The 27,701-nt window shown below is 42.1% G+C and overlaps 1 protein-coding gene across 7 annotated transcripts in view; it reads right to left on the bottom strand.

The window, feature by feature from the left end:
* Nucleotides 1–4,982: 4,982 nt before the first annotated feature.
* The window catches only part of ccdc85ca (coiled-coil domain containing 85C, a), a 226,826-nt gene continuing 204,107 nt past the window's right edge, over nt 4,983–27,701 (bottom strand). For 4 of the 7 annotated variants that reach the window (XM_068038695.1, XM_068038698.1, XM_068038696.1 and 1 more), the window contains 3 exons: nt 12,204–12,305; nt 9,737–9,838; nt 4,983–8,749 (listed from right to left, as the gene is read on the bottom strand). In XM_068038695.1, coding sequence (XP_067894796.1) covers nt 8,660–8,749; nt 9,737–9,838; nt 12,204–12,305 — 294 coding nt within the window. In that variant the 3' untranslated portion in view covers nt 4,983–8,659. The remainder of the gene's footprint in view (nt 8,750–9,736; nt 9,839–12,203; nt 12,306–27,701) is intronic. The other 3 variants (XM_068038697.1, XM_068038700.1, XM_068038702.1) reach the window with 1 other exon arrangement.

Genomic DNA, 27,701 nt, shown 5'->3' with positions numbered 1-27,701 from the left:
TTTGGAAACATGCACTCTAGGTTTTTAGCAACCTTTAGCTCAACTGTAGTGGTAACAAAGAAAATAATGTTTAATTTCCAGCCAATCTTTTCTTCTTGCGCCCTCTCCTGAAAGCATGACCTCCCAAACCTATTTGGCCATTATGGTGTGTGTGGCTTATTCATGAAGAAAGGAAAGATTTGGAGGAGGGAATAATAGTTTCCCTGAGACTTTAGACACAACCGCTAGAATCTGCAAACTGGCAAACAAATGTAATAGCAAAACATGGACTTCGAAACTTCTCAAAAATTGAACTATTGTATTGGAGAGAAAAAACTAGTATGATGCAGCCATTTTTTTAAAACTAAAAGAGAGGTTTATCTTGAAACAAGAACCCTGGCTTTTTCTGTACAATCCTCATCAAAAGCAACCTTTAATACACAGCTTACCAACACAACAGCCCTGTCTGCAGAATATCACAAACAAATGATTAACTGCACCATGCATGCACCTGCACTTATTCAAATACAGACAATTGCTACAAGGCTACTAGCATTGCACATAGGAAGTGAAGGATACCATGGCAACTTGCTACCTCTGGCTTTGCAAGTTCTGGTATAAAGCACGATTCACATTCTGTTCAATTTTTTGTTCAGGGCTCAATATTAAGATAAAGGCTCAGAATCTGCAGGCCAACATGCATGTGCATGCACATAGAAATTTCAAGAGGGTAATGGATACATTTTTGATGGATAAGGGGGCTGAGGAGCATGAAATCAAGTGCGAGATGAATGTTGTGACTTTTGAGTCTGGCCAGATGGTTAGAGATGGCTTTACCGTCTTTATGTTCCTCGTGGCTTTCGGATCATTGGAGGGGTTGTGGAGATTAATAAAGTATATCTAGTTACATACCGTGTCTAACTATCAAGTTTGTTTGGTTGTCTCCGGAAGTTTGGGATGAATTCCCCAGATTTTTTTTCTTGAAAGTGTTGATGGTTTCGTTTCTCTCTCTCAGTTTTTGCTTCTGCCACTAGCTAGCATTACTGACAAGGATGGCTGCATCATTGAACAGATTGGGTGAGCAACAAAGGGCCTGATTGTCTCCTCTGTGCCTTTCTTGTCATACATTCACATTAAGGAAATTATCTGCAAGGGTATTACACATACCTTTTCGTATCTTGCTCCTATGACAGAACAGAGAGTTTCCCTCCCATTTGCCCACCTTGGCCGAAAAGCTATTGACTGCATGAATTTATCTTCAGAGTTGGGAAGATACCTGGGCCAGTGAGCAGCTGATACCATTGGCCACTTGCTGGATTTGAGCTGAGACCCACAGCCCTGGCAGATCTAGAGTGATCCAAAAAGAACATTCCACTTACATCAGCTGGGAAATTCTCTGGGTGTATTAGCTGTTCCTACTGAAGTAACAATGTGTTGTTTATTGGTCATCTTCTGGTTTTCAGACGGCCAATACAGCACCGGGTGTCATCAGGATTGACCCAAGTTGGTGCGACTCAGGCAGCAGGAGAACAAAAGCTGCGAAGAGTAACTAATACTGTGAAACTCAGAGAATGGGCAATGTGTACGTGGTGAGGAAGTTCCTGTGGAGACACTGGTACCTTCTGGTGTGCTGTCCAAGCAGTCAGGACACAAGCCTGCTTAACTCCAATGTAGAATCAGTGGCCAGTAAATAAAGCATGACAAAAACAAGCTGAAGATTTTTTTCCCTCAAAATTGCTCCTGAAGGCACAGACCCATGTGGGGTTACACTTCACAGGGCACTGGCTGGCCTAAGCTGCCATTCCTCATCTGTGAGGCTATACTGTGAGTGTCTCTGGGTTATTTAAACCTAACCTGATCTGGTTCTCCCTGTGGTGCACATACAAGTGCATTTTCCAGTGCTAATCACTGGTTAGCAAGCAGGAATACCACTGCTGTTTCTCTCAGTAAACCGAGGGTGCTCAGCCACTGGTAGTGCCCCAATCTTAACACAGACCAGAGGAACATAGGAAGATAATAGATGCAAGTCATTTGGGCCCGAGGGCCATTCAATTTGATCATGGCTGACCTGCTTTAACTGCCTTTGCTCCATATCTTCATACCCTTACCCAACAAAAATCTATCCATCTTGAAAGCTCCAGCTTCCACAGTCTTTTGGGGGAGAGAATTCCAGAGATTGAACCCGGAACATTCTGGTCTGTATGGTTTAATAATAGAGATCAGTACCTTTCCTCAGTAGGTCATCGGGGAATCAGTACTTCTTTAAAGAACATGCAGTTCAAAGATTTACTACAGACATTGCAACAAAAAAAAATCCAAAGACCGCAGATTTCTACAGTGGTACAATCATTGCTGTTAGATAACGATTAGATATGCTACTAAGAGAAATGATTAATAACAGGTTGAGTAAGGATAATTCATTTTTATCATTACTTGTAAAACGGTGAAAGAAAACCTAATCAATATGATTTATTGACTGGCCAAGAAAAGTGGGAATTGGAATTATAAAGGGGTTGTGGAGATCAACAGTCGCAGCCAATTAAACAGCAGCCTTTCAATTATATGCTGTTTCAGCCAAGCAGTGTAAATCATCCTCTAACTAAACACCTACCGTACCAAGTACAAAGATTAATACCTGGACCCAGAGATGGAACAAGTTCCTGAATGATATCCATTGATCCTAATATTGTATCATGTAATATCATCAAAGCATACAGACTCCTAGTCCAGTTATGTCCACAGTATGATGTATCAGCTACATCAAGGCGCAGAACAATTGGGATGATCTGAAAAGTTTAAGGGACAGTTTAAGGTGTCCATTTAGACTCAGTTATTTCATCAATAGTCTTGGTGTGACGGCTTCAGCATTGTAGCAATCAAGCTCCAACCTTTGGAGGATTCAGAAATGGGAACATAGCCTTAAACTGCCAACACTTGTCCAGATACCATTACCACAATGGACACCTTAAACTCTATAAACATCCTAACATTCCTGTACTCAGTCACTATTAACAAGCAATGGGTCATCACGTCAGTAATTTATCAACCATCCTAAAACTTACCAATCCAATAACTAGGGACAAGTTCTGAATTCGATTCCAGAACTGAACTGGATCAACTTAGTTTTTCCTACATCTATCCATTTCGTCTAAATACAGATTCCAGCGCTTAAAAAAAAAGTTTTAACTCTTTTTTTTAAACTTTGTTTTTCTCACAAATCCCCTCAATATATTATTGGTAGACTTCAATAAGATGCTATGTTTATAAATGTAAGTGTTGTATTTTCCTTTTGGTTATTAAGTGCTGATAGTACTGAGTGCACCAGCTTGAAGAAGAGGGATTAATTAGTATAAATCACTCAAACCCTCTGGGTTAATTACCAGATCACTGCTTATATTCAATGTAGTCAAGCTCAATTTGTCTTCAGAGACGCTTACCCAATCTCACCAGTCCTCTCACACTAAACAATTGAAAAGAAATTCAGGAAACCGAATGATCAGAGTTCTGACTGATGTTCTTGAGCTAAAATTTTAACCGTTAGTCTTTTATTCTCTCCAGGTGCTGAAGGGCCTACTATGAATTCCTGTTTTTATTTAAGAGCTATTGATTATTGAAAGCATTTTTTTGAAAACTTGTACCCATGTTAGGGCAATGGTAATGCATCATAATTAATTCTGTTGGAAGTTTTAAGAGTCTTTATTCTTTTAAGTTTTGTCAACATGCTTCCTTCAGCCATAAAAACAAAGGAGGCATAAACAAAATCATTATTGCGAAATAAAATGGATTTTTTTTTTTAAAGATTGGACAGTACTGCATTTAAAGGAGTTTAGGATAAAACGAAAATATGTTAAAACCAAATAGAAAGTCTTGATGCTTTTCATTGATTATTCCTGGACTGTAAATGCGTACTGCGTGTGTTTGTTTAAAGAGGGGATCAGCGTCTCCAAGTAGAATCCATCTATAAACCATAATACAATGTCTGTAATCTGTCATCAATAAAACAAATGGGGCAAGAAGCCATTAATCGAAGGGATGTCAGCAATAGGTGGACAAACCTTTTAGAATTTATCCTTTTAAAATACGTGGACTATATTTATTTCCACCAATTTTTTTCTGATGGTAGTGATGTGATACATGCATGTAATACCCTTAAAAAAATCCATGGTTTATTTTTAAACCCACTGCAACAATCAAATCACAATCATCAAAGGAATAGGATTGAATCTTTCCTTCCTCAACAGAGGCAGAAATATCTCAGCAAAATGACTCTTAAAAATGACTTTTTAATATATATATATTTATATATGATAAATTTATACTGTTATCTTATTAAAATAGTATACTGTCAGAAAACAAAATGGTATTGGGAAATCCCCATATTCCAGTGTATAGCTATTACATTACAATATTCTGAGGTAAAAGGAAAGATTGTTCCGGATGGTATATTTACAAGGAGGTTAGTGCTCAGAAAATACACAGCTGCCTTTAGAATTTGACTTTCAGAATTCTAGTTTGACCAAGGATCAGATTGAAAATTAAATGTTACCATTCTTTTCTTAGGACAAACTGATGAATGAAGTTCTTTTCAGAACACATTGGCTAGAACAGGGCCTGTAACAAAATATTGAAAAGGTCCCTTCACCTTTAAGAGCTCCAAATGCCCCAAGATGTTTCAGATTGTGAATCTCATACCCATTTAAAACTCCTCAGTGTAACCCTGCCAAAGTTTAATTCAGCCTATTGTAAGCACAAAAGGCTCACCCAGGAGTGATAGATTTAGTTAATAAAAGCAAAATACTGCGGATGCTGGAAATCTGAAACAAAAACAAGAAATGCTGGATTCACTCAGCAGGTCTGGCAGCATCTGTGGAAAGAGAAGCAGAGTTAACGTTTCGGGTCAGTGACCCTTCTTCGGAACTTCGGAACTTCCGAAGAAGGGTCACTGACCCGAAACGTTAACTCTGCTTCTCTTTCCACAGATGCTGCCAGACCTGCTGAGTGAATCCAGCATTTCTTGTTTTTGTTGTGATAGATTTAGTAGCAGGTCCACAGCAAGATAAAGGAAGCCTGAACCTGGTATAATTCCCAGCAATCCTTATGGTTTCCATACAGTGAATACGGCAACATGGAAATGTCTGCCATTTAAAAATAAAGCTTGGATTTAATATCTCCCAGTTGATATTAAATTTTCCAATATGAAGTCTCCCACTTTATACTATCTGATTACAGACCTCTGCCACCCTGAACCAACTAGTGATTAGACAACAATGATGGTGTCTTGACTTCTTTTCACTTTTCTTCCCTCAGGATACTGATCACCTTCCCAGATGTCCAGCTGAGTCTGCAAGCTCGCTGTGTGAAGAACTGTGAGTGTCCTGTTGGCATCAGTCCAGTGTGACAATGCTTGTGAATCTTGAGCTACAATTTTCATTCCTCCTCTATTCGTCTCTTGTTGTCCCTCCAACCTGGAAGGTGCTGGGATTCTTGAGCTTTAGCTCTCCTGTACCTCCCCTTTCTTCACTTGTGACCTGGACAGTGGGTAGCAGTCATCTAATCAACAATGGGGGTCAGGCCTGATCCTATCCTCGACTGGCATTCCACTTACACACACACACACACAAAAGTTGTTTAACTCATCCTAGCCCAGATATAAGGAGACTAATTATAATGCCCTCAACTTCTACCTCACTCGATAATCGACTGAGAATAGGCCACAGAGCAAATCTATAGGCTCTTGTTCTATATGGTCAGTGTCACACCAGATGTTACATATACTCTCAGTATGCTTTAGGTCAACTGTACTCCTGCTTCATATGAACAGCACTATATAAATATTATTGTCCTACTGTTCTTTTGGTAGTGGGCAGTGGCTCTTTGTGGAATAATTTTAATCTAAGATAAAGTACAGTGAAGTTTCTCCATGTAACTGGTGCATACTTTCTGCCAATTTGCTTCAGATTCTCATCTCAGAGGTACCAGGATCAGATTACATTGGAGATGCATCAGCTACCAGTTTAAGGAAGGCAAGTTGAAACTAGCAAAATAAACACACTCCCAACCACAAATCACCAGGGAATAGCAGTCAAACCACCATACAATCAAATCAGGCACAGGCAGAAACAGATTCAATCCATTGCGCCTTGCATTGCCTGTGTTGAACACTGACGTATAAAGTCACTCTATGTTAAAACAAATTAAAATGTTTGTTTGGCTGGTGTTGTCCTGGGGAGGGCCAGATTGTTCAGTCAAATGTTATGTTAGTTGTCTTTTTCTTCAAGTACTCCAAGTGGCTTCTCTCTCTCCTCTGTTAAGATGCTCCTTAAAACCTACTACTTTGACCAAGCTTTTTTTTCACCTGTTCTAATGTCTCCTTCTTCGACTTAATGCCAGTTTTTACTGATGACGCTCTTGTGAAGGACCTTGCGATGTTTAACTACATTGAAGACACTATATAAATGTAAATAGTTGTTGTTTTTGGAAGCCCTTACTTGCATACACAAGCTAGACCAACACTCTAATCCTGCACTGCATGAGTGTTGTTCTTCAGATGAGATGTTAAAACACAGTATCCATTACTATTTTAGGTGAACGTTAAACATGGCATTGGCACTATTCGAAGAGCAGGGAGCTATTCTGACCAATTCTCCTTCAACCACTGCCTAATGGGTCATTTATTTCACTACCGTTCGTGGAATTTTGCTGTGCACAAAATGGCTGTAGTGCTTTCATATATATATATATATATATATATATATATATATACATACATCATTAAACTTGGAAATAATTCCCTATGTGAAATTCTGAGAAATGTGATTCGGTTCTTTATACATATCTTTTGCGTCTTCCTTCTATCACTAATGTATGTGGGAAAATCACGCAGGTCACTCACATTAGTAACCAGAGAAAGATGCACCCAATATGGAATTGAACAGACCGGAGAAGCCAATGGGGTTGAGGCAGGAGTGAAGTGAAAAATGGTCAATGCAGGAACTAAATTGTAGAGGTTAGCTACTGGGTCAAAAGAACTTTCTTCATGTTGACACTGGTATGCTTGTATATCTGGGGTCTAAAGGTGTTACAAGGTTAACAAATTCGCCCTCCCAGTGCAATGAAAACATTCTCATTAATGAGTTTATAGAATACTTTCCATGTGCACTCTTAAATCAATTGGAAATAGAAAATCCCTGAAATTTCACTTCACACTGTTTTGTTCAATTCAAAACCAGTGCTGATCTTAAGCGCCTCTTACAGTGACTCACTTAACATGAAGTAATTGGTACTGGGCCATTCTCTATCCCACAGCTTACAACAGTACTGCCTGACATCTAGTTATTCCCTCTGTTACCATTTCAATCCTGAAGTCTCGCCATCATCTCTTAAAGAGACAGTATTCCATTTGATTGCATAGGCGGGCTTCAAAAGTTAAAGCGGGCAACAGTTCAGGCAAAGGTGCAATGCTCAGTGAAACGGCATTAGTGATTTTGATTGGATAAAACTTATTCCACCGAACCAAAAACTGTGCTTCACTCATTTACTTCCGAATTGCTCAGTCATTGATGATCTTTACTACATCAATTTCATGTGTACTTCAGTCCCAAAAACAGCACACAGCTTTCCACCACCAGCACCAAAAAAGGGAGCTGGGACACTATTTCGCTGGAAAACTGCAAATATATTTTTACAGTGGGGGCAGATCCATCAGATTTCTTAAAATAGTCTAACATAGAGCAAACGCCGACAAGAAATTCTGTCAGAGAAAAGAATACTTTCCCTTTGAAGAAAATTATATTTCATCCTTAATTGGCTGCATCTTTTACCAGCGGAAGTCTCATCATTTGAACACTTTCAGATACTCTGTTCTGTTGGCTTAGGGCTGAACAGGTTTGTAAACAAAAGCTGGTTACAGGCCTGTTCAGCAGAAGCTGTACACCTATACACTAAGGGACAGGTGTATTTGAGGGTCAAGTACTCCTGTGAATGGAAATGTGACCTCCTTTTCACATTGATCCTGCTGAACAGCCTCCATGGAACTGGTGCTACATATACTGGAACTTTCTTTTGGGCCTCCTTATCTCGAGAGACAATGGATACGTGCCTGGAGGTGGTCAGTGGTTTGTGAAGCAGCGCCTGGAGTGGCTATAAAGGCCAATTCTGGAGTGAACTAGGATTTGCTTATAATACCTTCCAGCAATATTGTCCATTCCAAGTAATGTAATGAGGAAACACTGCACTCAAAGCAGCCTGCTCATAACGTAGTCGTATCAATCATTAATGTGGATGGGATAATCAGGGAGAGGGGTGGAGGGGAAGATTATTCAACATTATACAGAGATCAAAATATTTTAATTAACCTCTCTACACAGACTCCATTAAATCAATGCATGTAACTGCTGTATGCTGTGCAGTACACCTTACCTGAGCTGCATGTACAGTCAGCTATATATAACAAGTAATTTACATTTACTTTGTGGTCAGCACATTGTAGAACTCTCCACCACTGTAGGCACACGTCAGTGTCCTTCTTCACATCCAGACAGTAGGTAGGGCCAAGTTGAGACATTGGCCAAAATTACACTTCTCAGAAGTTCTAGTCTTTCCACTTGTGTACTGATTCAATGAGAATGTGTTTCTATCCTTGCCGCAAGTCTGCAGAGTTCAGACCTTGCAGGCAACAGAACTACAAAGGTCCTTTGAACTGATTGCCCGAGAGATGTTGCCTGATGGAAGGGTTCGAACCAGCCGCATCTCCAAGCTTACGCCAAACCACCTGAAGGGTAGACATGGTACAGTTCAACAAAATCTGCAGACAGACACACTCTTTTTTTTAAATCTGGAGCTCCACACATAGAAAGGAACACAGGAACAGGAGGAGGCCATTCAGCCCCTTGAGCCTGTTCTGCCATTCAGTTAGATCATGACCTCATCGTACACACTCTTTCTCTTTCCTGTATCATTCCCAAGTGGAAATCAAGGATGATTAAGTTGTTACACATTCATTCTTTCTCACCCCTGTCTTTCTGAAGCATTGACTCCTTGCTGGAACAGGATTCCAGTGGATCCAGCTCCCTCTGCTACCTCACGGTGAAAGTCTGGATGGTGAGGGTTGCCTGGTTATCCGATTGCTTGGGCTATCACAGCTAACCTTGATCCTATCCTTACGTGTGCTTCCAGCACCAACTGGTGAATAGCGATCAGGCGAGGGGAATCTGGACAATCCTCCCTCCTCTGGGGATGCTGAAACCAATTGGTGTGCATTTGCTGCTATTCTATCCGAAGTCATCTACTTCAGCACTAACTGGATCAAGCTAAAGATCACGTCAGCAACCATGTAAGGTCATCGACCTGAAATGTTAACTCCGTTTCTCTCTGTACAGATTCTGCCTGACCTGCTGAGTGTTTCCTGCAGTTCCTGTTTTTAATTCATCATGAAATGTACAGAAACTGGAAATACTGTATAAATGTAACTGCACAATCATATAGCTAACTCAGCAGTTATTCTTTCTGTTGGTTTTAACCCAAAGTCTATTCTCAACACCAGACTCAAATACCAAGATACGTTTCAAGCTGCTGATTCACTAACGCTCATCTTGCACTATCACGCAAAGTCAAACACTTCACCAATCTTTGTTCCTTATTTCTTAAATGTAACTTTGTCATGTGGGCTGGTGTTGTAAACAGTGTGTGTGAGGCACTGCTATCTGATATTGTACTGTTATGGTATTGTATCACATTACTAAGACAACAGAACCCTTACATTACACATCTCGCGAACAATGGCCTTCTCCTTCTCACTCAAGTCATCATGTTCGCAGTCTTCTGGCAACTGCTTATCCAGATTGTCATGTACTTCCAGGACCTGAAAACCCAAAATGCACATCAAGTTAACAATGAAGAAACTCTGAATCACAACTTGAACACTCAACCCTTTGCAGTTACACAAAAATGTTTAGTGGTATGTAGCTAGCATTCTCATACCTTAAATACAAAAGCCCAGCTTTCTATTCATTCTCATGAAGGGTTCACGTTTCATCAGTTGATTAACGTAGTACCCAATGTAGAACTGAGCCACATAGCAGGTGGCCAGGTTCGAAACCCCCACTCTGTGCTGAGTTAACTGATTTATAGGGAAAATAAATAAAATCAAACAAGGAGACTGATTTCTATCAAGTGGTTCCTGACTTATGTTTGAACATCAGATGTGGCCGCGATGCCTTCCAGTGTTAATCAGCCTGCTGACAATCGCTGTCCAATCTCCCACACGGCCACTTGAGCAAAGTATCAGAGGGGCACTAGCATAGTTGGTACCTCGAAAAGAGTCCGTGCCTTTGGCAGAGCAGGAAGGCGGGCTTTTAAAACAAATATTGAAAAGTAAATTATGTTTTAAACTTAAATGCAGCAGCAATAAATATTGGTGGGGTAGAAAGTTGTCTTGGGCAATAAGTGCATAAAGGGCATTTTCTGCCTGCTATACAGCCTGGCCCATATTGCATTCTATTAAAGTCAATGGAACAGAATAAAGGACGTATTCAACAGCCAAAAGACACACAAGAAATCAGGAACAGGAGTAGGTCCTTCAGCCCCTCTGGCCTGTTCCACCATTCAATTAGATCATGGCTAATCTGTATTTCAACTCCCTCGAGCCTCAATAGCTTTTTTGGGGAAGAGAGTTCCAGATTTCCATTATCCCTTTCACAGCAGCATTCCAGGTACTTTAGCAGTGCAGATCTTCCTTTGACAACAAAATATGTACTTCACTCTTCAGAGCTACAAAATACCCGAAAAGCTACCAAATGTGAGGTATGATTAATTATAAACTGTTAGTGTACATGTTGATTAGTTAGCAATCTGCTTGGCTTCCAAGATATAGGTGTTTTTTTTTTTAAATGATGCATTTCTGTTTGTGGTATTGTGAAAATACCAGGTGCCTGTGAATGCTGTGGCATCAAGGTCACTGATAAGTAGTTTTCCTGGAAAAAATCCTACAATTGTGGAATTCGATCTGCAAAACACTGGCAAATCTCTTAATCCTATGTAAGGAGGAAACAGAATTGGAATTTTTATGGTAAATTTTATGAATTGCTGCTCCAGAGATGGAGTTGTGTGACCTGCAAGGGGCTATTTAATAGGAATTATTAGTGGTTAGTACTGCTGGGTGGGGCTTGCTGAACTCTGTACCTGAATCCCTGCTGTGTTGCCCCTCCCCCCCCTAAAGCTCTGGGCAGATTGATAAAATGACCCCAATCCATAAAGGAATTGATTCAATTATAGAGGAAAGAAATATAATCATCAAAACATTGGTTAAAAATCCCAGAATCACATAAAAATAAACATGCAATAAAAATAGAATTTGATTTATTCAGTCACCATAAAATGGTAGCCCTATTAAGTCCTATTTAAGGACTTTAGTGCATGGGAAACAGACGCTATAGATTTAGTACGATGGGTGAACAGAGTGGGGGAGGGGGAATGGAGGTAACAGGATGGAGCTTGAACCTCATTAAAGATCTAACAAAGTTATAACTTTCCCACACAATGGATGAGAATAACTGATGAGCAGCAGCTGCATTATTAGTGCAAGTGGGGAATCTATCTGTCACACATAGGTTTTAGATGACCCAGTGCTTCCAGTTATTTACTTTATTGGTCGGGACTGGTTTAAGAATGAGAGTGTACAGGTGTCAAAAGACCTATTGATTAAGTATGGTTCTTCTATCAGCTAATCCATAGAATAACACAGGCCCCAGTTTAGGCTAGTCTACGCTCCCAACTGGAACTATGAGTGAGAAGCAATGTGTCTGGGGGAGGAGGGGCCAGGCAGGGGGCGAGGAAGAGAGCAAGAGAGAACTGGACACCAAAGTGAAAAAAGATAGTCCTGTGAACAAAACGAGAATAAATTTTGAAAAACAGCCATCCATTAGTGTTATTTGAAGGTCTGTTTGGACATGGGTGATTGGAACAGGACTGGCTGGGTAGTTTTGTTGTGCAGTCACTGATTACCTCTGTCATCAGACACAATCATTCAAGGTTTAGGCTATGCAGCACCTCTGCCCTCTCTCCAGGTACAAGAAATAACATTTTTCAGTCCACGAAGATCGCTTCAGTATTGTTTTGATGATCAGTTCCAACACCAATTAAGTCTGCACCTTTGGGGAAGACTTGTGTTGTTTCATTCAGTGAATAAAAGCATTTTTTGGAGGGAAAAAATGGCTGCAGCATTTTACCTTCATTGCATGCACTACAGCTTCTGGTTTTTGGGGAGTGGGGATGAATCCAGGTGGCATCACTGGAACATTGGGGTCCCCAGTCACCAGCCAAGGAGGACCCTGTTTAAAGAACACAAAAGCTGTGAGTACAGGGGAGAGAACAGGAAAAGGGAAAACAGGAGAGAGAGAGAAAGGGAATGGGAAGGTGGTGAGAGGGGAAGAGTGTAGAGTAGGGAAGGTAGGGGAACAGGAAGAAAGGAGAGGAAGGGAGCGGGGATGGATGGGTAGTAAATGGAGCAGTGGGGAGGAATGGAAAGGATGGAAGACACAAGAAAGGAAGGGGAGGGAAAAGAGAAGAGTAAACCAGGAGAAAGAAGGCAGGAGAAAAGGGCAAGTAGGGACAATGGAAACAAAGGAGGGGGAGGGACTGGTAGGGAATGGAGCATGTGCAGGGAATGGGAGAGAGAACAAAAAGGGTAGGGAGAGGGATGAGAGGTGGTGAGTAAGGAGTTGGGGAAGAGGAGAAGGAAGAATACAAAAGGGGTAAGTAGAGGAGAGAAGGAAGAAAGAAAATGAGGGAGATGAAAGGGCAGTGTGAGAGGTGTTGAAACTGAGAAAGGTAAAAATGGGTGCAGTTCAGTAAGCAAAGCTATGGGATTTTCAGAAATATATCTATTACTTGTTTCAGCTAGTTTCTAGCAACATACAGCAATTTACAAATAAGATCCTGTAGTGAGAACATAATTTGTAGAACAAGATGACAACATAAGGTTATCTAATTTATTATGTAGCTTCTGGGAATTGATGATCTCAAAATAAATGGTGCAATTTAAACCTCTATAAACACTTCAACATCCTTTGCACTGAAGATAAAAGGAACGGACGGCTGCAATAGTTATGTTTGAGTGGTTGCAGGATTTAAACTGTGGACAAGACCACAAAAAAAACCACACACCAGGTATAAAAGCCCTGTTCATGACTCCATTATTCAACACCCAGAGAGCTTTCAACAAGCAACAATGAAACTGTTTACTAATTTAACTACAAACTTCCCCAACAAACCCAGTAATACTACACCTGCCGCCAGGCATCATTTATTTTAGGTTTAACGTACACGCCACTTTCTAGCAAAAAAATGTGGAATAAACTTTCAAGTATGTTAAAATAGCTTCGAGGAATTAAATCATGTTCTTAGCTTCCCTCAGGCCAACTGAACAGGTTCAAACCAAAGGGTTTAAGGATAATTTTTAAAAAGCCTGTCATGAGTTGAAGTATAGCTGAAAAGTCTTGAAGCTGCAGCTGGAATTACACACACAGCGGAATTCTTTTCGTCATTAAGAGACTCCATTCAGGCCAGTATTAGAAACATAGAGTGAGATTTTAACTCATTTAAAACCCATTTAGTTGCACAGAGTTAAAAATCGATCCCATATAGAAGCTACAACATGGAAACAGGCCAAGCAGCCTGTGCTGTCATTTACCCTCCACACAATCTTTGGAGCCTGTGGTTAGAAATGGCACTTGTTCTATGCACTATACTCAGGACCTTTGTACATTTCAAAATTCTGTAGAACACAGGATCACACTATCCATGCTGTCTGCCTATATTTAACACTGCTAAATCCACTTCCATACCTCGCTGTCTGAGAGACCTATACAAAAGGTGCGCTTATGATTCTTCTATTGGTATGGGAACTGGTTTCTCCCCACTGCTCCACTGGTATCTTCTCCTCCTTCAAGCACCTCACCTTCTTCCACCCATTTCCTCTTAAAATCCACAATCTCCACTGTCCTCCAAATCCCATCCCAGATTTCTCCGAGATATTGTGATTTTAATCTCCATCTCAATTCATCCTTGGCCTCCTGAAACTTCTCCCTCCAAATCAACTCGCCTACCCATATCCATGGCCACCCACTCAAACTTGCCATCTCATGCAGCCTCTCAAATCCAATGGTCTCAACCAGCAACAAGAATATCTTCAACCACTTCCTTGAACCTCTCTCACCCATATCCTCCTACCCACTTCCAATCCCACTTCCTTCTTTGTCTGTCTCCAGAAACAACTCTCCGCAAGACACTTACGACAACAACTTATATTTCTATAGCACCTTTAACAGAGCAAAACTTCCCAAGGTGCTTCACAGGAGCGTTATCAGATGAATTTTGTCATCAATCCATTTAGGGAGACGTCAGGACAAGTGCCCAAAAGCTTAAAGCCCGAAAGCCCAAAGAGATAGGTTTTAAGGAGTATCTTAAATGAGGAGATAGAGGTAGAGAGTGGCGATGTTTAGGAAGGGAATTCCAGAGCTTAGGGCCGAGGCAGCTGAAGGTACAGCGGCCAATGTTGGAGAGATTAAAATTAAATGATGTCACAATTGGAGGAACAACTGCATTTTCAAGCTGCCAACGTCCTAGCCTTTGGAGTTCCATTTACCACAATACTTCTACAGCTGTTGATCTGCACCACTACCTTGTCCCCTAAACTCTTTACTCTCTTCCATCCTGGACATTCTCTTGGCATGGCCCTCATATTCGCTCCCTCAAATATAAGTGGCACAGACTTCAGCGTATCTGGCGCACACTGGCTTAGCCATCCATTATCACTGCACCAAGTACTATTAAGCCTCACTCTCCTCTGCCAAAACTACCCAATTTTCCAGGGTCAGATCAGATACATGACTTTTTTTTCTCCAGTAAAGACAGACTTGCATTTATATAGCACCTTTCATAACCTCAGGACGTCCCAAAGCAACAACAGCCAACGAAGTACTTCAGAAGTGTAGTCATTGTTTTAATGTAGGAAATACAGCAGCCAATTTGCATACAGCAAGCTCCCACAAACAGCAATATGATAATGACCAGATAATATTCTTTTTAAGTAATGATGATCGTGAATAAATGTTGGACAGGACATCGGCACTAATGACTATCTATTTAAGCTCCTCTGCCCTGCACCCTCACTTAATAGAGACATAGGCCGGAATTTTACGTCAGGGCCGAGACCCCACCCACCGGCCAGAAAGTCAGGGGCGAGCCCGCCTCCACCGGGCCTGGAAGCCACGCCATGACTTTACGGGGGCCAGGCCCTTAATTGGCCTTGGGTGGGACTTCCACCCCTCTGAGGCAGGAAGTCCTGCCTCCAAGAGCTGCCGACCACTCATCGGGCCATCAGCTGTTCAGTCTCAGCTGCGCCACTGGGAGTGGTGGTCCCTGCTGGAACTGCACCCAGCGAGAGGAGCAGCAACAAAGAAGGAGGCCCTGGGAAAATCTAAGTGTATGAGGCCTCACTGGCGACAATCAGCTGGGCCCAGGTGAGGCAGGGAGTTGGGCGGGTCAGTCGGGGGAGGTGCTCCAGCAGGGGCGGCTTGTGCCATTGGGGGGCCCTCTGTGGGGCACAGGGTGCCTGATCAGGAGCCCCCTGCTCCGATCCTGTAGGGAGGCAGTCTCCCCACATGGCGGAGGGTCCACCTACCACTGATATAAGGGCCTTAACTGGACTGGGGTGGGCCGTGTGTCATCTCCCCTGTCTCTCGTAAAAATGCTGGGCAGGAAGGTGACAGGAACAGCACCCCTTGCCTCCCACTCAATTTTATGCCCCCCCCCCCCAACCACCCCGCCTCCAGCCCTCTCCCGCAGAGCATCAAACTCCGGCCATATAGTCATTTTGCAAGAGAAGGAGGTCATTTGGCCCATCGAGTCCATGCCAGCTCTCTGTAGAGCACTCCAGTTGGTCCCATTCCCCCAGATCCTCCAAGTGTAAGGAACTCAGTCTTCTTTGTTTCTAAGATTCAGACCATCTGTTCAGCTGCCTGTGTAAAATTTTCTGAGCCTCCGACTGTTAACGCCCTCTGAGCCTCCCACTCACGCCTACCCTACACATCCCCCCCACACTTCCGAATGCCATACTCATGCCCAGGGCTAAAATCGAGGCTGTGTGGTCAGCAATCATATTTATACTGATGACATTTGGCTCTAACTCTCCACCGCCTCTCACCCCTCAATATCTCAATATGGCTGAGCAACAATTTCCTCCGCCGTTAAACATTGGAATGACTAAAGACAGCGTTTATAGCAAACCGCCACCCCACCCCACTGCATAAACTCTGTATCCCTCCCACCCTCCATTCTCTGTAAACTTCCGCTGCTCGCACAAAGTCGTGCTCATCCAACACCCCTGTCCTTGCTGACTTATATTGGCTCACAGCCTCCCAATATCTCCAATTTAAAAAATTATCTTTGTGTTGAAAACCCTTCATGGTCTCACCCTTCCTTAAACCCCTCCAGCTCTACAACCTCACCCCAGGATTCAGCATTCCTCTGACTGTGGTCTCTTGTACATCCCGACATCCCTCCCTTCTTTCACACACCATTGTCAGCTATGCCTGCAGCCACAGAATATGACCTTTGAACTCCTCTGCCTGTCCACCATCCTTTAAGACCCTCCTTAAAATCCCTCCTAATGTCTACACCTTTGCCCTGGTGAATATATTTATTTTACTGTGTTTCTGTGAAGTGCTGTGAAATGTTTTTCCACATGAAAGACACTATATAAATGCAGAGTTTGTTGTTTCAGCAACACATATCCAATAAACCAACACTAGGACATTGTTTCCCTGTGATCTGCACTAGAGAAATGCTAAATGTAAAAGGACCTTTAAAGGGGGGGTTGCAATTGGTAAAATGTGCTGGCAGAACATTTTGACAGACCAGTGAACTGAGAAGAGGGCAACCTATGATGTACACTGTTACATGTCTTTCAAAATAATTAGTAGTTTAAATTTAGCCTGCGGCTGTTCAGGATGTTAAAGCTCAAAACTGTACAAAGATAATAATATAAGTGGCAGCCTTGGCTCAGTGGTAGCACTCTTGCTCGTCAGTCAGAAAGTTGAATGTTACATGACCCCCTCCAGGATTTGAACACATAATCTAGCCTGACACCGGTGCAATTCTGAAAGAGCACTGCACTGTTGGGGGTGCTGTCTTTTGGATGAGATGTTAAACTAAGAGCCTATCTGGCCTCTCAGATGGGTGTAAATGATCCTGTGGCACCATTCAAAGAAGAGAAGGGAATTCTCCTAGTGTCCTGGCCAACATTTATCCCTCAATCCACACCACCCAAAACATATTAACTGGTTATTTCACACACTTCTGCTCTCACCCCTTCCCCTCACTCCCAGAACCATGATAGGGTTCCCCTTGTTCTCACATTCCACCTCACCATCCACAGATACAATGGATCACCCTCCACCATTTCCACCACTTACAGTGCAATGCCACCACCAAGCACATCTTTCCCTCCCCTCCCCTTTCAGCATTCCAAAGGGACCTTTCCCTCCGTGATACTCTGGTCCACACCTCAATCACCCTCAAAAGCCCCTGTCCTTCCCACAGCACCTTTCCATGCAAGCACAGGAGATACAACATCTGCCCTTTTACCTCCTCTCTTATACTTCGTTCAATTTAGTATTCGCTGCTCACAATGCAGTCTACAGTGGGGTGATCAATCACAGATTGGGTGACCACTTTGTGGAACATAAGATCAACCCGCAAATAAGACCCTGAGCTTCCAGTCACCTGTCATTTTAATTTTCCACCTTCCTCTCACGTTGACCTCTCTGTCCTCAGCCTCCTGCAGTGTTTCAACAAAGCTCAATGCAGGTTTGACGAACAGCACTTCAACTTTTGACTGAGCACTTTAGAGCCTTCAGGAGTCAACAATTGTTCAACAATTTTAGATCGTAATCTCTGTGCCAATTATTTTCCATTTTTCTTTGCTGGTTTGTTTTTCTCTCTCATTTCTCTCTTATTTCCTTAACATTGCTTTGATACGGCTGCCAGTCAGGATTCTGCCATTCACACTTCCTCTAGACACATCCTTTGTTTCTTTGTTCCACTCCCTTTGACCTGGCACAATGAAACCTTTTGCCATTTCAATCTCTCTTGCCCTCCACCCTATCTCTGATCTTCCTTTTTGCTCTGTTCCAATTTCCCCAACCCCTTCCGTAGTGAGAAGCTTTTTTGTTGTCCAGTGCAACATAAATGGGATGCGCGGAGTTCAGTTGACAGAACATCTCAAAACAGGTTTACTAACAGCTAACAAGTATATACAGCGCAGATCTGACTATTTGTAAAACTTGCCTCTTGGTGTTACAGTAACAGAGTGACACTGGCTCAGAGTCACATGACTGCATCCTGGTACTTGGCTCATAAGTGTACTAAGATATTAAAGGGACATCACTCTTAAAGGCAATCGCCCAACACCTTCCACTTGCTTAAAACCTATTACATCTCTAACTTTTCACAGTTCTGATGAAAGGTCATTGACCTGAAACATTAACTCTGTTTCTTTCTCCACAGATGCTGCCTGACCTGCTGAGCATGTTCTGCATTTTCTGTTTTTACTAATTGGCTATTTACCTCATTCTTCATTGTAGGACCTTGCCATCCACAAATTGCTTATAAAACAGTGACTACACTTCAAAAAGTAATTCAGTGGCTATGAAGCATTTGTGCATCCAGAAGTTCTGAATTTTAAACGTTCTGTATAAAGGCAAGTTCTTTCTTATATTGCATCAAGTTGGCCTCAAATCACTCTTTTAAGTTTTGGCTAAATGCAGGTAAATCCTCATCTTGGGAGCACACTTTCATACCGTTCTATCAACTCACTTTCAGCTTTCTGTTCCCCAATTTTATTCCATTCTGTTCAAAGGTTTCTCTTTCTTCTCCTTTACCACCTCCCACCTGCACATCTTATAGCTTTCAGCAATTTTCAATGCTCGTCCCACACTGGCTTCATTTCTGAATATATTCCCCTTTCGTGCATGGCTGCACACAGACACGACCCCATTAACTGTCAACGTAGAATCGCAAAGAAGGAAGGGTCAACTATCCTCCTATCAGGAGAGTGATTGCTTCCTGCCGAAATAATCTGCATCTGTTCACTGTGTACATCGGCCACTGCTCAATCTCAGCACCAGTTCCATTTAAACAAATGAAAACATTATTCCTCATGTAATAAAATGGGTCAGTAAGAGCAGGTGACCCAGGGTGTATCTGTTCACGCCTTTCACGTATCCAATGCCAGCTATCCTCTCCTCCTCATCAATGTTAAAACAACAAACCCCTGTCGTTAGCACCAGGCTTGACAACCTACTCAGTCGTGTACAGAAATTGATAGGATACATCCATCTCCTGTTTCTATATTGCCTAGAAATATCACTCCATACCCTAGATTTCTACAATCACACTGCTCCTTCCCAACTTTTCTAATTTGAACATTTAAAAAAAGCATTCTACTGAATAGCATCAGCATCAGTCAATTTGTGCTACTCCGCATTAGTTTTAAAGCTTACACACAACCTAGTAGCATTTTTTTCTTACCAAACTCTCAAAATTGTGCACAAATGGCATTTTGAATGAGTGGAGGGTGGGTAATAAGACAATTCTTAAAAAATAGTTTCAATACATCTCTGGCTGAGGCCAACTACTCACTGGACAAACTCACTGAACCACTGTGGGTGGTCTTAGAGTCAAATTGCAGGTCATGTAGGTAGGGGCCTGCATTGTAGAGAGAATGGTGTCATCCTTGGCTCACTTTTGCGTCGGAGTCAGACCCACTCCAGAAACTTGAGCACCAAATCCACACGGTCACTCCAATGCAGTAGTGAAAGGGTGCTGCACTGTTGGAGGTGCAACCTTCACATGAGACAGTAAACCGAGGCCCTGTTCGCCCTCTTGGGTACATGTAAAAGTTCCCACCACACTGCTTTAAAGAAGAATCCTGGCAAACATTTTTCCTTTGACCAACACCTAAAACAGATTATCCGGTCATTGCTACTTTGCTGGTGTGGGATCTTGCTGTGGGCAAGTTGGCTGCCGAGGTTCTTACATTACAAAAGTGACTATCCTTCAGTGGTTCTAAAGAGCTTTAGGCGTCCTGGGGTCATGGAAGGTGCAAATATAAATGCAAAAGTTCATTCTTTCCAGGTTGAATGTACCCAGCAGGTCAAAGCCACAAAGCAGGGTAACAAGGGCTGACAATACACACTTGTTTAATGTACAATCATCTCCGTCTGTCACATTGAGACCTACTGAGTACTTCAGTGGACCACACATCTACTAATATTTTTGCCCATCATTCATGTCTGGTGGTCTTAATTGGAATGGAATTTCTCAGCCCTGAGCAAGTCCACTTCTGATATCACATTATGTTTTGTTAAAGGAACATCTTATTGACCAATAGACTGACATCGAACCTCTTAGTGACGAGTTGTCAGGCTTAAATATTCTTCAGAAAGAAAATTTAGTACTATGGATTGACAATGTGGTGCATGGTGGGGTGTGGATTAGGATGCAGGTTTACAGCTTGGATTCCCCATACAATATATCATTTTCCAACTTCACACTGCTGGTGGAAATCCTCAGGAGTGTGTAATGAAAACTCATGCGCGTGTGCTCTGTATGCTTTTCTGAGAATTGATTTAGGTGGTTGGAAAATCCCATGCAACACGAGTTCGAGATTTTGGCCATGTCATCAAATTATGGTTTGTACCCTTGCAGTTTGGGAGCAGGCAGATTAAAAAAAAAAGACTTGCATTTGTGAAGCACCTTTCACAACCATTGGATGTCTCGAGCTGCTTTTCAGCCATTGATGTACCTCTGCCTCTAAAGTGTAGTCACTGTTGCAATGTAGGCAGCCAATCTGTGCACAGCAAATGCCCACAAATAGCAACGTGATTATGATCAGACAATCTGTTTTCGTTACGTTGATTGAGGAATAAATATTGGTCAGGACACGGGGACTAACTCCCCTGCTCTTCATTGAAATAGTGCCATGGGATCTTTTATGTCCACTTGAGAGGACAGACAGGGCTTCGGTTTAACATCTTAACCAAAAGACAGTATCAGTATCTGACAGTATCGACCTAGATTTTTGTGCTCGAGTCCTGGAGTGGGACTTGAACCCACAACCTTCTGACTCAGAGGCAAGAGTGCTTACAAGTGAGCCGCAGCTGGCACCATATGTTTTAAAATGTACTGTCAATTTTATTCATTTACTCCTGTTCTTGTGATGTGGAGGCATTAGTTATTAAAAAGGTTTTTTTTAAAATCAGTTTTCATTACAGACAGAACTAAAGCCACAATCCCATCCCTGGTCATTAGGATGGATGATTTTGCTCTGGAAGCAACCAATTGGGAGACAGTACCTTTGACTGCAAATGGACACCTCGTAGTAACTGGCTTAGAATCACCACTAACGCAGGTCAAGAAGGCAGTCTCCTATTTATACTCATGGCCAGGGAAAAATTACTATTCACAAATGTAATAATGTTCCTATATAAACACAGAAAATGCAAACCTCTGCTGATAATGTGAGCACACGATATGGAACCTGGATTGCATTGCAGTAGCCCTGTCTCATGCTCAAATCTAGTGAGTCTCCACACCCAACCATCTTTGCCCTATAATGAAGGTCGGGGAATGGAGTTTCTACAATTTTCTGAACAGTTGCACAGAATGTAACAAGCACAAGACAGTTCAAAGATGTGCACTTAGATGGAACCAGCTGTCAGTTTCTGTCAGTCAAGTGACATGTGCTTCTTCTGTGAAACATGTACACACTCAAAACCCAGGCCAGTGAACAGGAGACAACGTTGAAGAGGCTGCAGTTCACATTTCAACTTCAAACACCACCTTCATAGTTATTCTCAGGCTGCATCTCTTTACACTTTCAGAGGAAACTCTCCAGTGGGCCAGGAACAGCATATGAAGGGCTTTGAGCTCATGTAACAATCCACTGGATAAATGCACCAGCTGGTGAGGTGCTACATCATACAGATTGGAAAGGCTTCTAACTGTAACAAACTGGCTTCTTTTAACCAAGGTGATGATAGGAGTGCCATAATTGGCCTCCGTGTCCCTAAACTGTTGGGGGTCAGGATAGTCAATAAAAATCAGCAAAAATTCTTGTTACAATCTGGAACGCACTGCCTGAATGGGTGGTAGAAGCAGATTTTACAGTAAGGAGAAACAATTGTAGGGCTATGAGGAAAGAGCAGGGGAGTGGGAATAATGGATATCAATTCTGTGAAAATGTTTTATCCTGCAAGGAAGTATATGTTTTGAGGATTAGGCTTGATTCTAAGAACTTCTCCCCCCACCATGTCTCCCCAAACCATGGAACAGCCTGCTGAGCCTCAGGAGGTTGTGATTTCCATGGTACCTTACCATTTTAGGATAAGAATTAGCATGCAGGTACTGCAAGCAATTAGGAAAGCAAATAGCATGTTGGCCTTTATTGCAAGGGAATTGAAGTACTAAAAAAATAAGGAAGTCTTGCTACAAATGTATGGAGTTTTAGTGAGACCACACCTGGAGTACTGTGTGCAGTTTTGGTCTCCATATCCAAGGAAGGATATACTTGCATTGGAGGTGTTATAGTGAAGGTTCACTAGATTGCTTTCTGAAATGAGCGAGTTGTCATCTGATGAAAGGCTGAGTGAACTGGGTCTATACGCTCTGGAGTTTGGAAGAATGAGAGGTGATCTCATTGAAACATACAAGATTCTGAAGTGGCTTGACAGGGTGACACGGAGGTTCTTTCCCCTGGCTGGGGAATCAAGAACACGGGAGGTACAGCCTCAGGATATGGGGCTGATCATTTAGGACTGAGATGAGGAGAAATTTCTTCACTCAGAGAGTTGTGAATCTTTGGATTCTCTACCCGAGAGGGTTATAGGTGCTCCGTCATTAAGTATATTTAAGGCTGAGATAGATTTTTGATCTCGCAGGTAATCAAGGGATATGGGGAGAAGGGGAGAAAATGGAATTGAGGCAGATGATCAGCCATTATGGTACTGAATGGCACAGCAGGCTCGAGGGGCCACATGGTCTACTCCTGTAGGAGGAAGGAGAATTTAAGGAAAGGTCCTCCAGACCTTTTTTTTTGTACCATTGACAAATTGATAAATGGATGGAGATTAATTTCACGTCAATCAGAGGCGTCTTCTGTCTCATCAAAGTGAAGCTCTTAAAGGGACTTTCATCATTGTGACAGGGATTCCATGAGATCCCTACATCATTCTCCCTTTTTTATAGTTGAAGTCGAACATGGTCTCATACAGATTGATTGCCTTTTTTGAACCCAGAGGCCTGGGATTATATGACTCTGCTACTGGTCATCAGTGAGACGGACTCAGGCTTTCCCTCTACCATTCCTCCCTGCACCTCCTCAATACAAAATCATTAAATGACCCCTATTCAGTGCCACTACTCCTCAAACCGTCAGCCCGAGTGAGCAGCCCTGACATCATTCCTTACAATTCTGCACCCTCCCAGTCCAAATGTTTACCATGGACAGGTATCACACCAATCCTGGCCACTCCACAAATCATATTAATACTGCCCATAAACAGCTAGCTAATGAGCCTGTGCTGGAAACTGGGTGAATGGTCATCATTAGAGATGTGAGTCAGTGCCTCACGTGGTTACCCTCAACACCCTTACCCACCCAGATATTCTGGGAATTTCCATTGCAATTCACAGCTGCTTCTGACCATTGTAGATGAAAAGGAGAGAGAGCCTCATCGCACTTTCAAACTGCGCTGACTGGTTCTGTCCCCAGCCCTGTCATAATCAACAGTGGCTGCGATTGAAATTCCTATTCATTAAGAGCTCTAAGCAAAAATAGAATTAACTTCTAGCTTTTGACAGCTCAAACATTAACTTCCGGAATATACTTAAAGAAAGAAATTATGGAAAAGGGGGATGGAAGAAGATTGGTAAACACTCATACTGCATTTACATGTATTGCACAATATATTCAGGATTATAGAAGAAATAAATCTGCAATCCCAAACTCCCCAACATGGATCAGGGATACAGCTACAATATTGTAGTCTCAGTTCTCTGACTCATGCTACTGTGATTCTACCCCTGCTGGAAACGCTGAATTGTGGAATTACCCTTCAAATTTCCCGTTAGTCACATGCAGGCAGACTTGAGACTAGGCTGAAGAATTACTTTTTGAAAAATGGCCAGCTCCACTGGGCCAGTGACTTAAATCCTATTGTGGGAATGAAAAAGATGTTAATTTTTTCCCCATTCTTCACCATCCTTCAGATGCGATGTAAACTGAGATCCCGTCTGCTCTCTCAGCTGGGTGTAAAAGGTGCTACGCACTATTTTGAAGAGCAGGGGAGTTTTTCCCGACGTCCTGGCTAACATTTATCCCTCAACCAAAGTAAATAAGAACAGATTATTCTGGTCATTCTCTCATTACTGTTTGTGACAGTTTGCTGTGCACAAATTGGCTGTATGTTTCCTACGTTGCAACAGTGACTACACTTCAAAAAGTACTTAATTGTCTGTAAAGTGCTTTGTGACACCCAGAGATAATGAAAGGTGTTTTATAAATGAAAGTCTGTCAACCTTCCTCCCTGCAATGTTTCCCACCCTGAGTTGGCAGTGACCTCTGCTTGTTGCACTCCACAAACAGCCATTAGGTGGGCCTGGTCACAATGTAGCAATGGATGCAGAATCCTCAGTTTGGCACTAGGCACTTTGTCCTACATTATTTGGCTCCAGCCTCACAATCTTTATCTCAATCTTCCCACAGTGCAACAACATTAAGAAAAAACACTTCGGACAGCCCTCTCAGCACCTAAATAGTAACAGTTTCAGACAGGAGGAGACCTTTGGTCCATCTCGCCCACTGATCTTCAGTATTACCTTGGTGCATTTCTAATAACCCTGCATCCCACTGGTTGACAAGAACCGGTCAAGTTCCTTTTTGTACCCCATTAACTAATAATATTAGTTAACAGCCAATAAGTTCTCAATGGCTTGACTGACACTTGACAACATATTGAAATGTGGAATGAGGTGGGCACAAAGTTACTTCAATGTCGGTAAGAAGCATTTCCAAACTTGTGCCACGCCTTCATGATCTAACTTTACTGCTCGGTCAACCTCATATTAAAATCAGGTCTCGACATGAGTATTTGTTGTGATGTTGTACCAGAATAGTAGAGCAGGATGATGTGGTTAATGACTTGCAAAGGGATTTAGATCAATTATGCAACTTTGGAGACACATTGGTAAACTAAAGTTAATATTGAAAAATGAATGTCACACTGGACAAAAAGTGAAATGTACAACATAAGTCTACGGAATAGAATAGAAGGAAAGAGGCCTGCAATTAAGAGTGGACCCATCACTTTTAAGACAATGTCATGAAGCATTAAAAAAAAACCAAATACAATATTGGAACATAAATCTGTGCTAAGTGGGCCAACAGAAAGGGTGCTATAATTAACCTCAACACTCCATTCCTAACTTCTATACAATGACCCCATTCAAAGTGCCTGTGTGGACATCACATGAAGACAGGACCAAGCTTTTGGTCATTCATTCTAATATCTCCTTCTGTGCCTCAGTTAGCATATTTTTGATTGAACCTCTGTGAAGCGTGTTTCTCGACATTGGAAGTGCTATATAAATGCATGTTGTTATTGCTGTTGTTGACATAATTTAGGGTTAAAATTGATACATTTTTATTAAATCAGGACTTAGCTTGCTACCATGTACCTGTGCCAATTCGTGAACACACCCACTGCCTCTACCAGCTGCCATTAGTCTGCCCATATGGCTACTTGCCATCAGTAACTCTGTGCAGTGCCTGTGCGATTAAGCACCGAGGTCATTTAGGTCACATTTGTCATACACAAGCAATCCTATACAAAGCTCTAATTAAAAGCCACATTTTCAACTCTCTAGCCAAACAGAATTTTTCACTATGGTATAGTTCTGGCACATTTTATACTGAAATAGTGGACAGAGAGTGGATTAAAACAAGGGATATTCATCACTGTGCAGCACAATCATTTTAGCAGTATGGACTTCTACCATTCCAATCCAATGTTCTCACACATTAGATTGCTCACTTCATTCAACCCAACACCCAATATATTGGTCATTGCATCTCCCAGTTATAGTTACTAAATACCTGTTGGCAGATTCGGCTCAAACGGTCATATAGTTTAGTCTGGTTACTCTGTTCTCATGTTATTACATTCTGGTTGTTTTGAAACTCACTTTGATTTTAGTTTGTGTTTTGGGTAGGAATAAAAAGTTTTTTGAACCACGTCAGATATCTGCTGATCTGTCTGCGATGTAAGGTTCATTGTAACCTCCAGACTTCACTATTGTAATGCTTTCCTGGCTGCCTCCAATTTTCCACCCTACATAAACTTAAGCTCATCCAAAACTCTGCTGCCTGTATCCTAATTCACACCAAGTCCCATGCATTCATCACCCTTGTGCTCACAGTCCAGCAATGTCTCAATTTAAAAATTCACATCCTTGTTTTCAAATCCCTTCATAGCCTCTCCCCTCCCCATCTCTGTAATCTCCTCCAGCCCGATAACCTTTTGAGATCTCTGTGTTCCTCCAATTCTGGCCTCTTGTGCATCTCTAATTCAAATCACTCCACCACTGGCAGTTGTGCCTTCAGCAGCCAAGGCCCGAAGCTCTGGAATTCCCTCCCTCCCTTGCTGCCTTTTTACCCCTCTCTCTTCCCTTAAGTCACTCCTAAAAACCTACCTCTTTGTACAAGATTTTGGTCACCAGTCCTAATATTTCTTTAAATAAAAACAGTAAATGCAGGAAATACTCAGCAGGTCTGGAAGCATCTATAGAGAGCAAAACTGAGTTTTTGGGTCAGTTCTGATGAAGGGTCATTGAAACGTTAACTCTATTTTTCTCTCCACTGATGCTGCCAGACCCACTGAGTATTTCCCGCATTTACTGTTTTCACAATATTTTGCTTTTCTCATATCACTTTATGTGGCTCAGTGTCATATTTTGTTTGATAATGCCCCTGTGAAGCACCTTGGGATGTTTTACAACATTAAAGGTTATGGTTAAATGCAAGTTGTGGTTGTTTATTAATAAAATGTGCCGGAAATTCCTGGGACTCCGTTGGACCGGCTTAAGTGTGGCAGAACAGAACCCGCACTTGCCCTTGCCCAAATCCTGGTGTCAGGATCATTTGCATAAAGGTGCTCCACCGAAGCCTGCCTGAGACAGAGTTGTACTTTGCCATTCCAGCTGGAGTTTAGAAAAATGGGAGGTGATCTCATTGAAATGTATAAAATGTTAACAGGGCTTAAGAGGGTCGATGCTGACAGCCTGTTTCCCCTGGCTGGAGAGTCTAGAACTAAGGGTCATAGTCTCAGGATAAGGGGCATTTAAGACTGAGATGAGGAGAAAGCTCTTCACTCAGAGGGTCGTCAATCTTTGGAATTCTCTACCCCAGAGAACTGAGGATGTTAGATGTTGAGCATATTCAAGACTGAGATCGATAGATTTTTGGATATTGCGAAATCAATGGATATGGCGGGAAAGTGGAGTTGAGGTAGAAAATCAGCCATGATCTCATTGAATAGCAGAGCAGGATCGAGGGGCAGGATGACCCACTCCTGCTCCTATTTCTTATGTTCATCTGAAGGGCTCCC

This window comes from Heterodontus francisci, chromosome 9 (genome assembly GCF_036365525.1).
Source record: "Heterodontus francisci isolate sHetFra1 chromosome 9, sHetFra1.hap1, whole genome shotgun sequence".
Taxonomy (NCBI): Eukaryota; Metazoa; Chordata; class Chondrichthyes; order Heterodontiformes; family Heterodontidae; genus Heterodontus; species Heterodontus francisci.
This window is presented reverse-complemented; position numbering and strand designations above follow the sequence as displayed.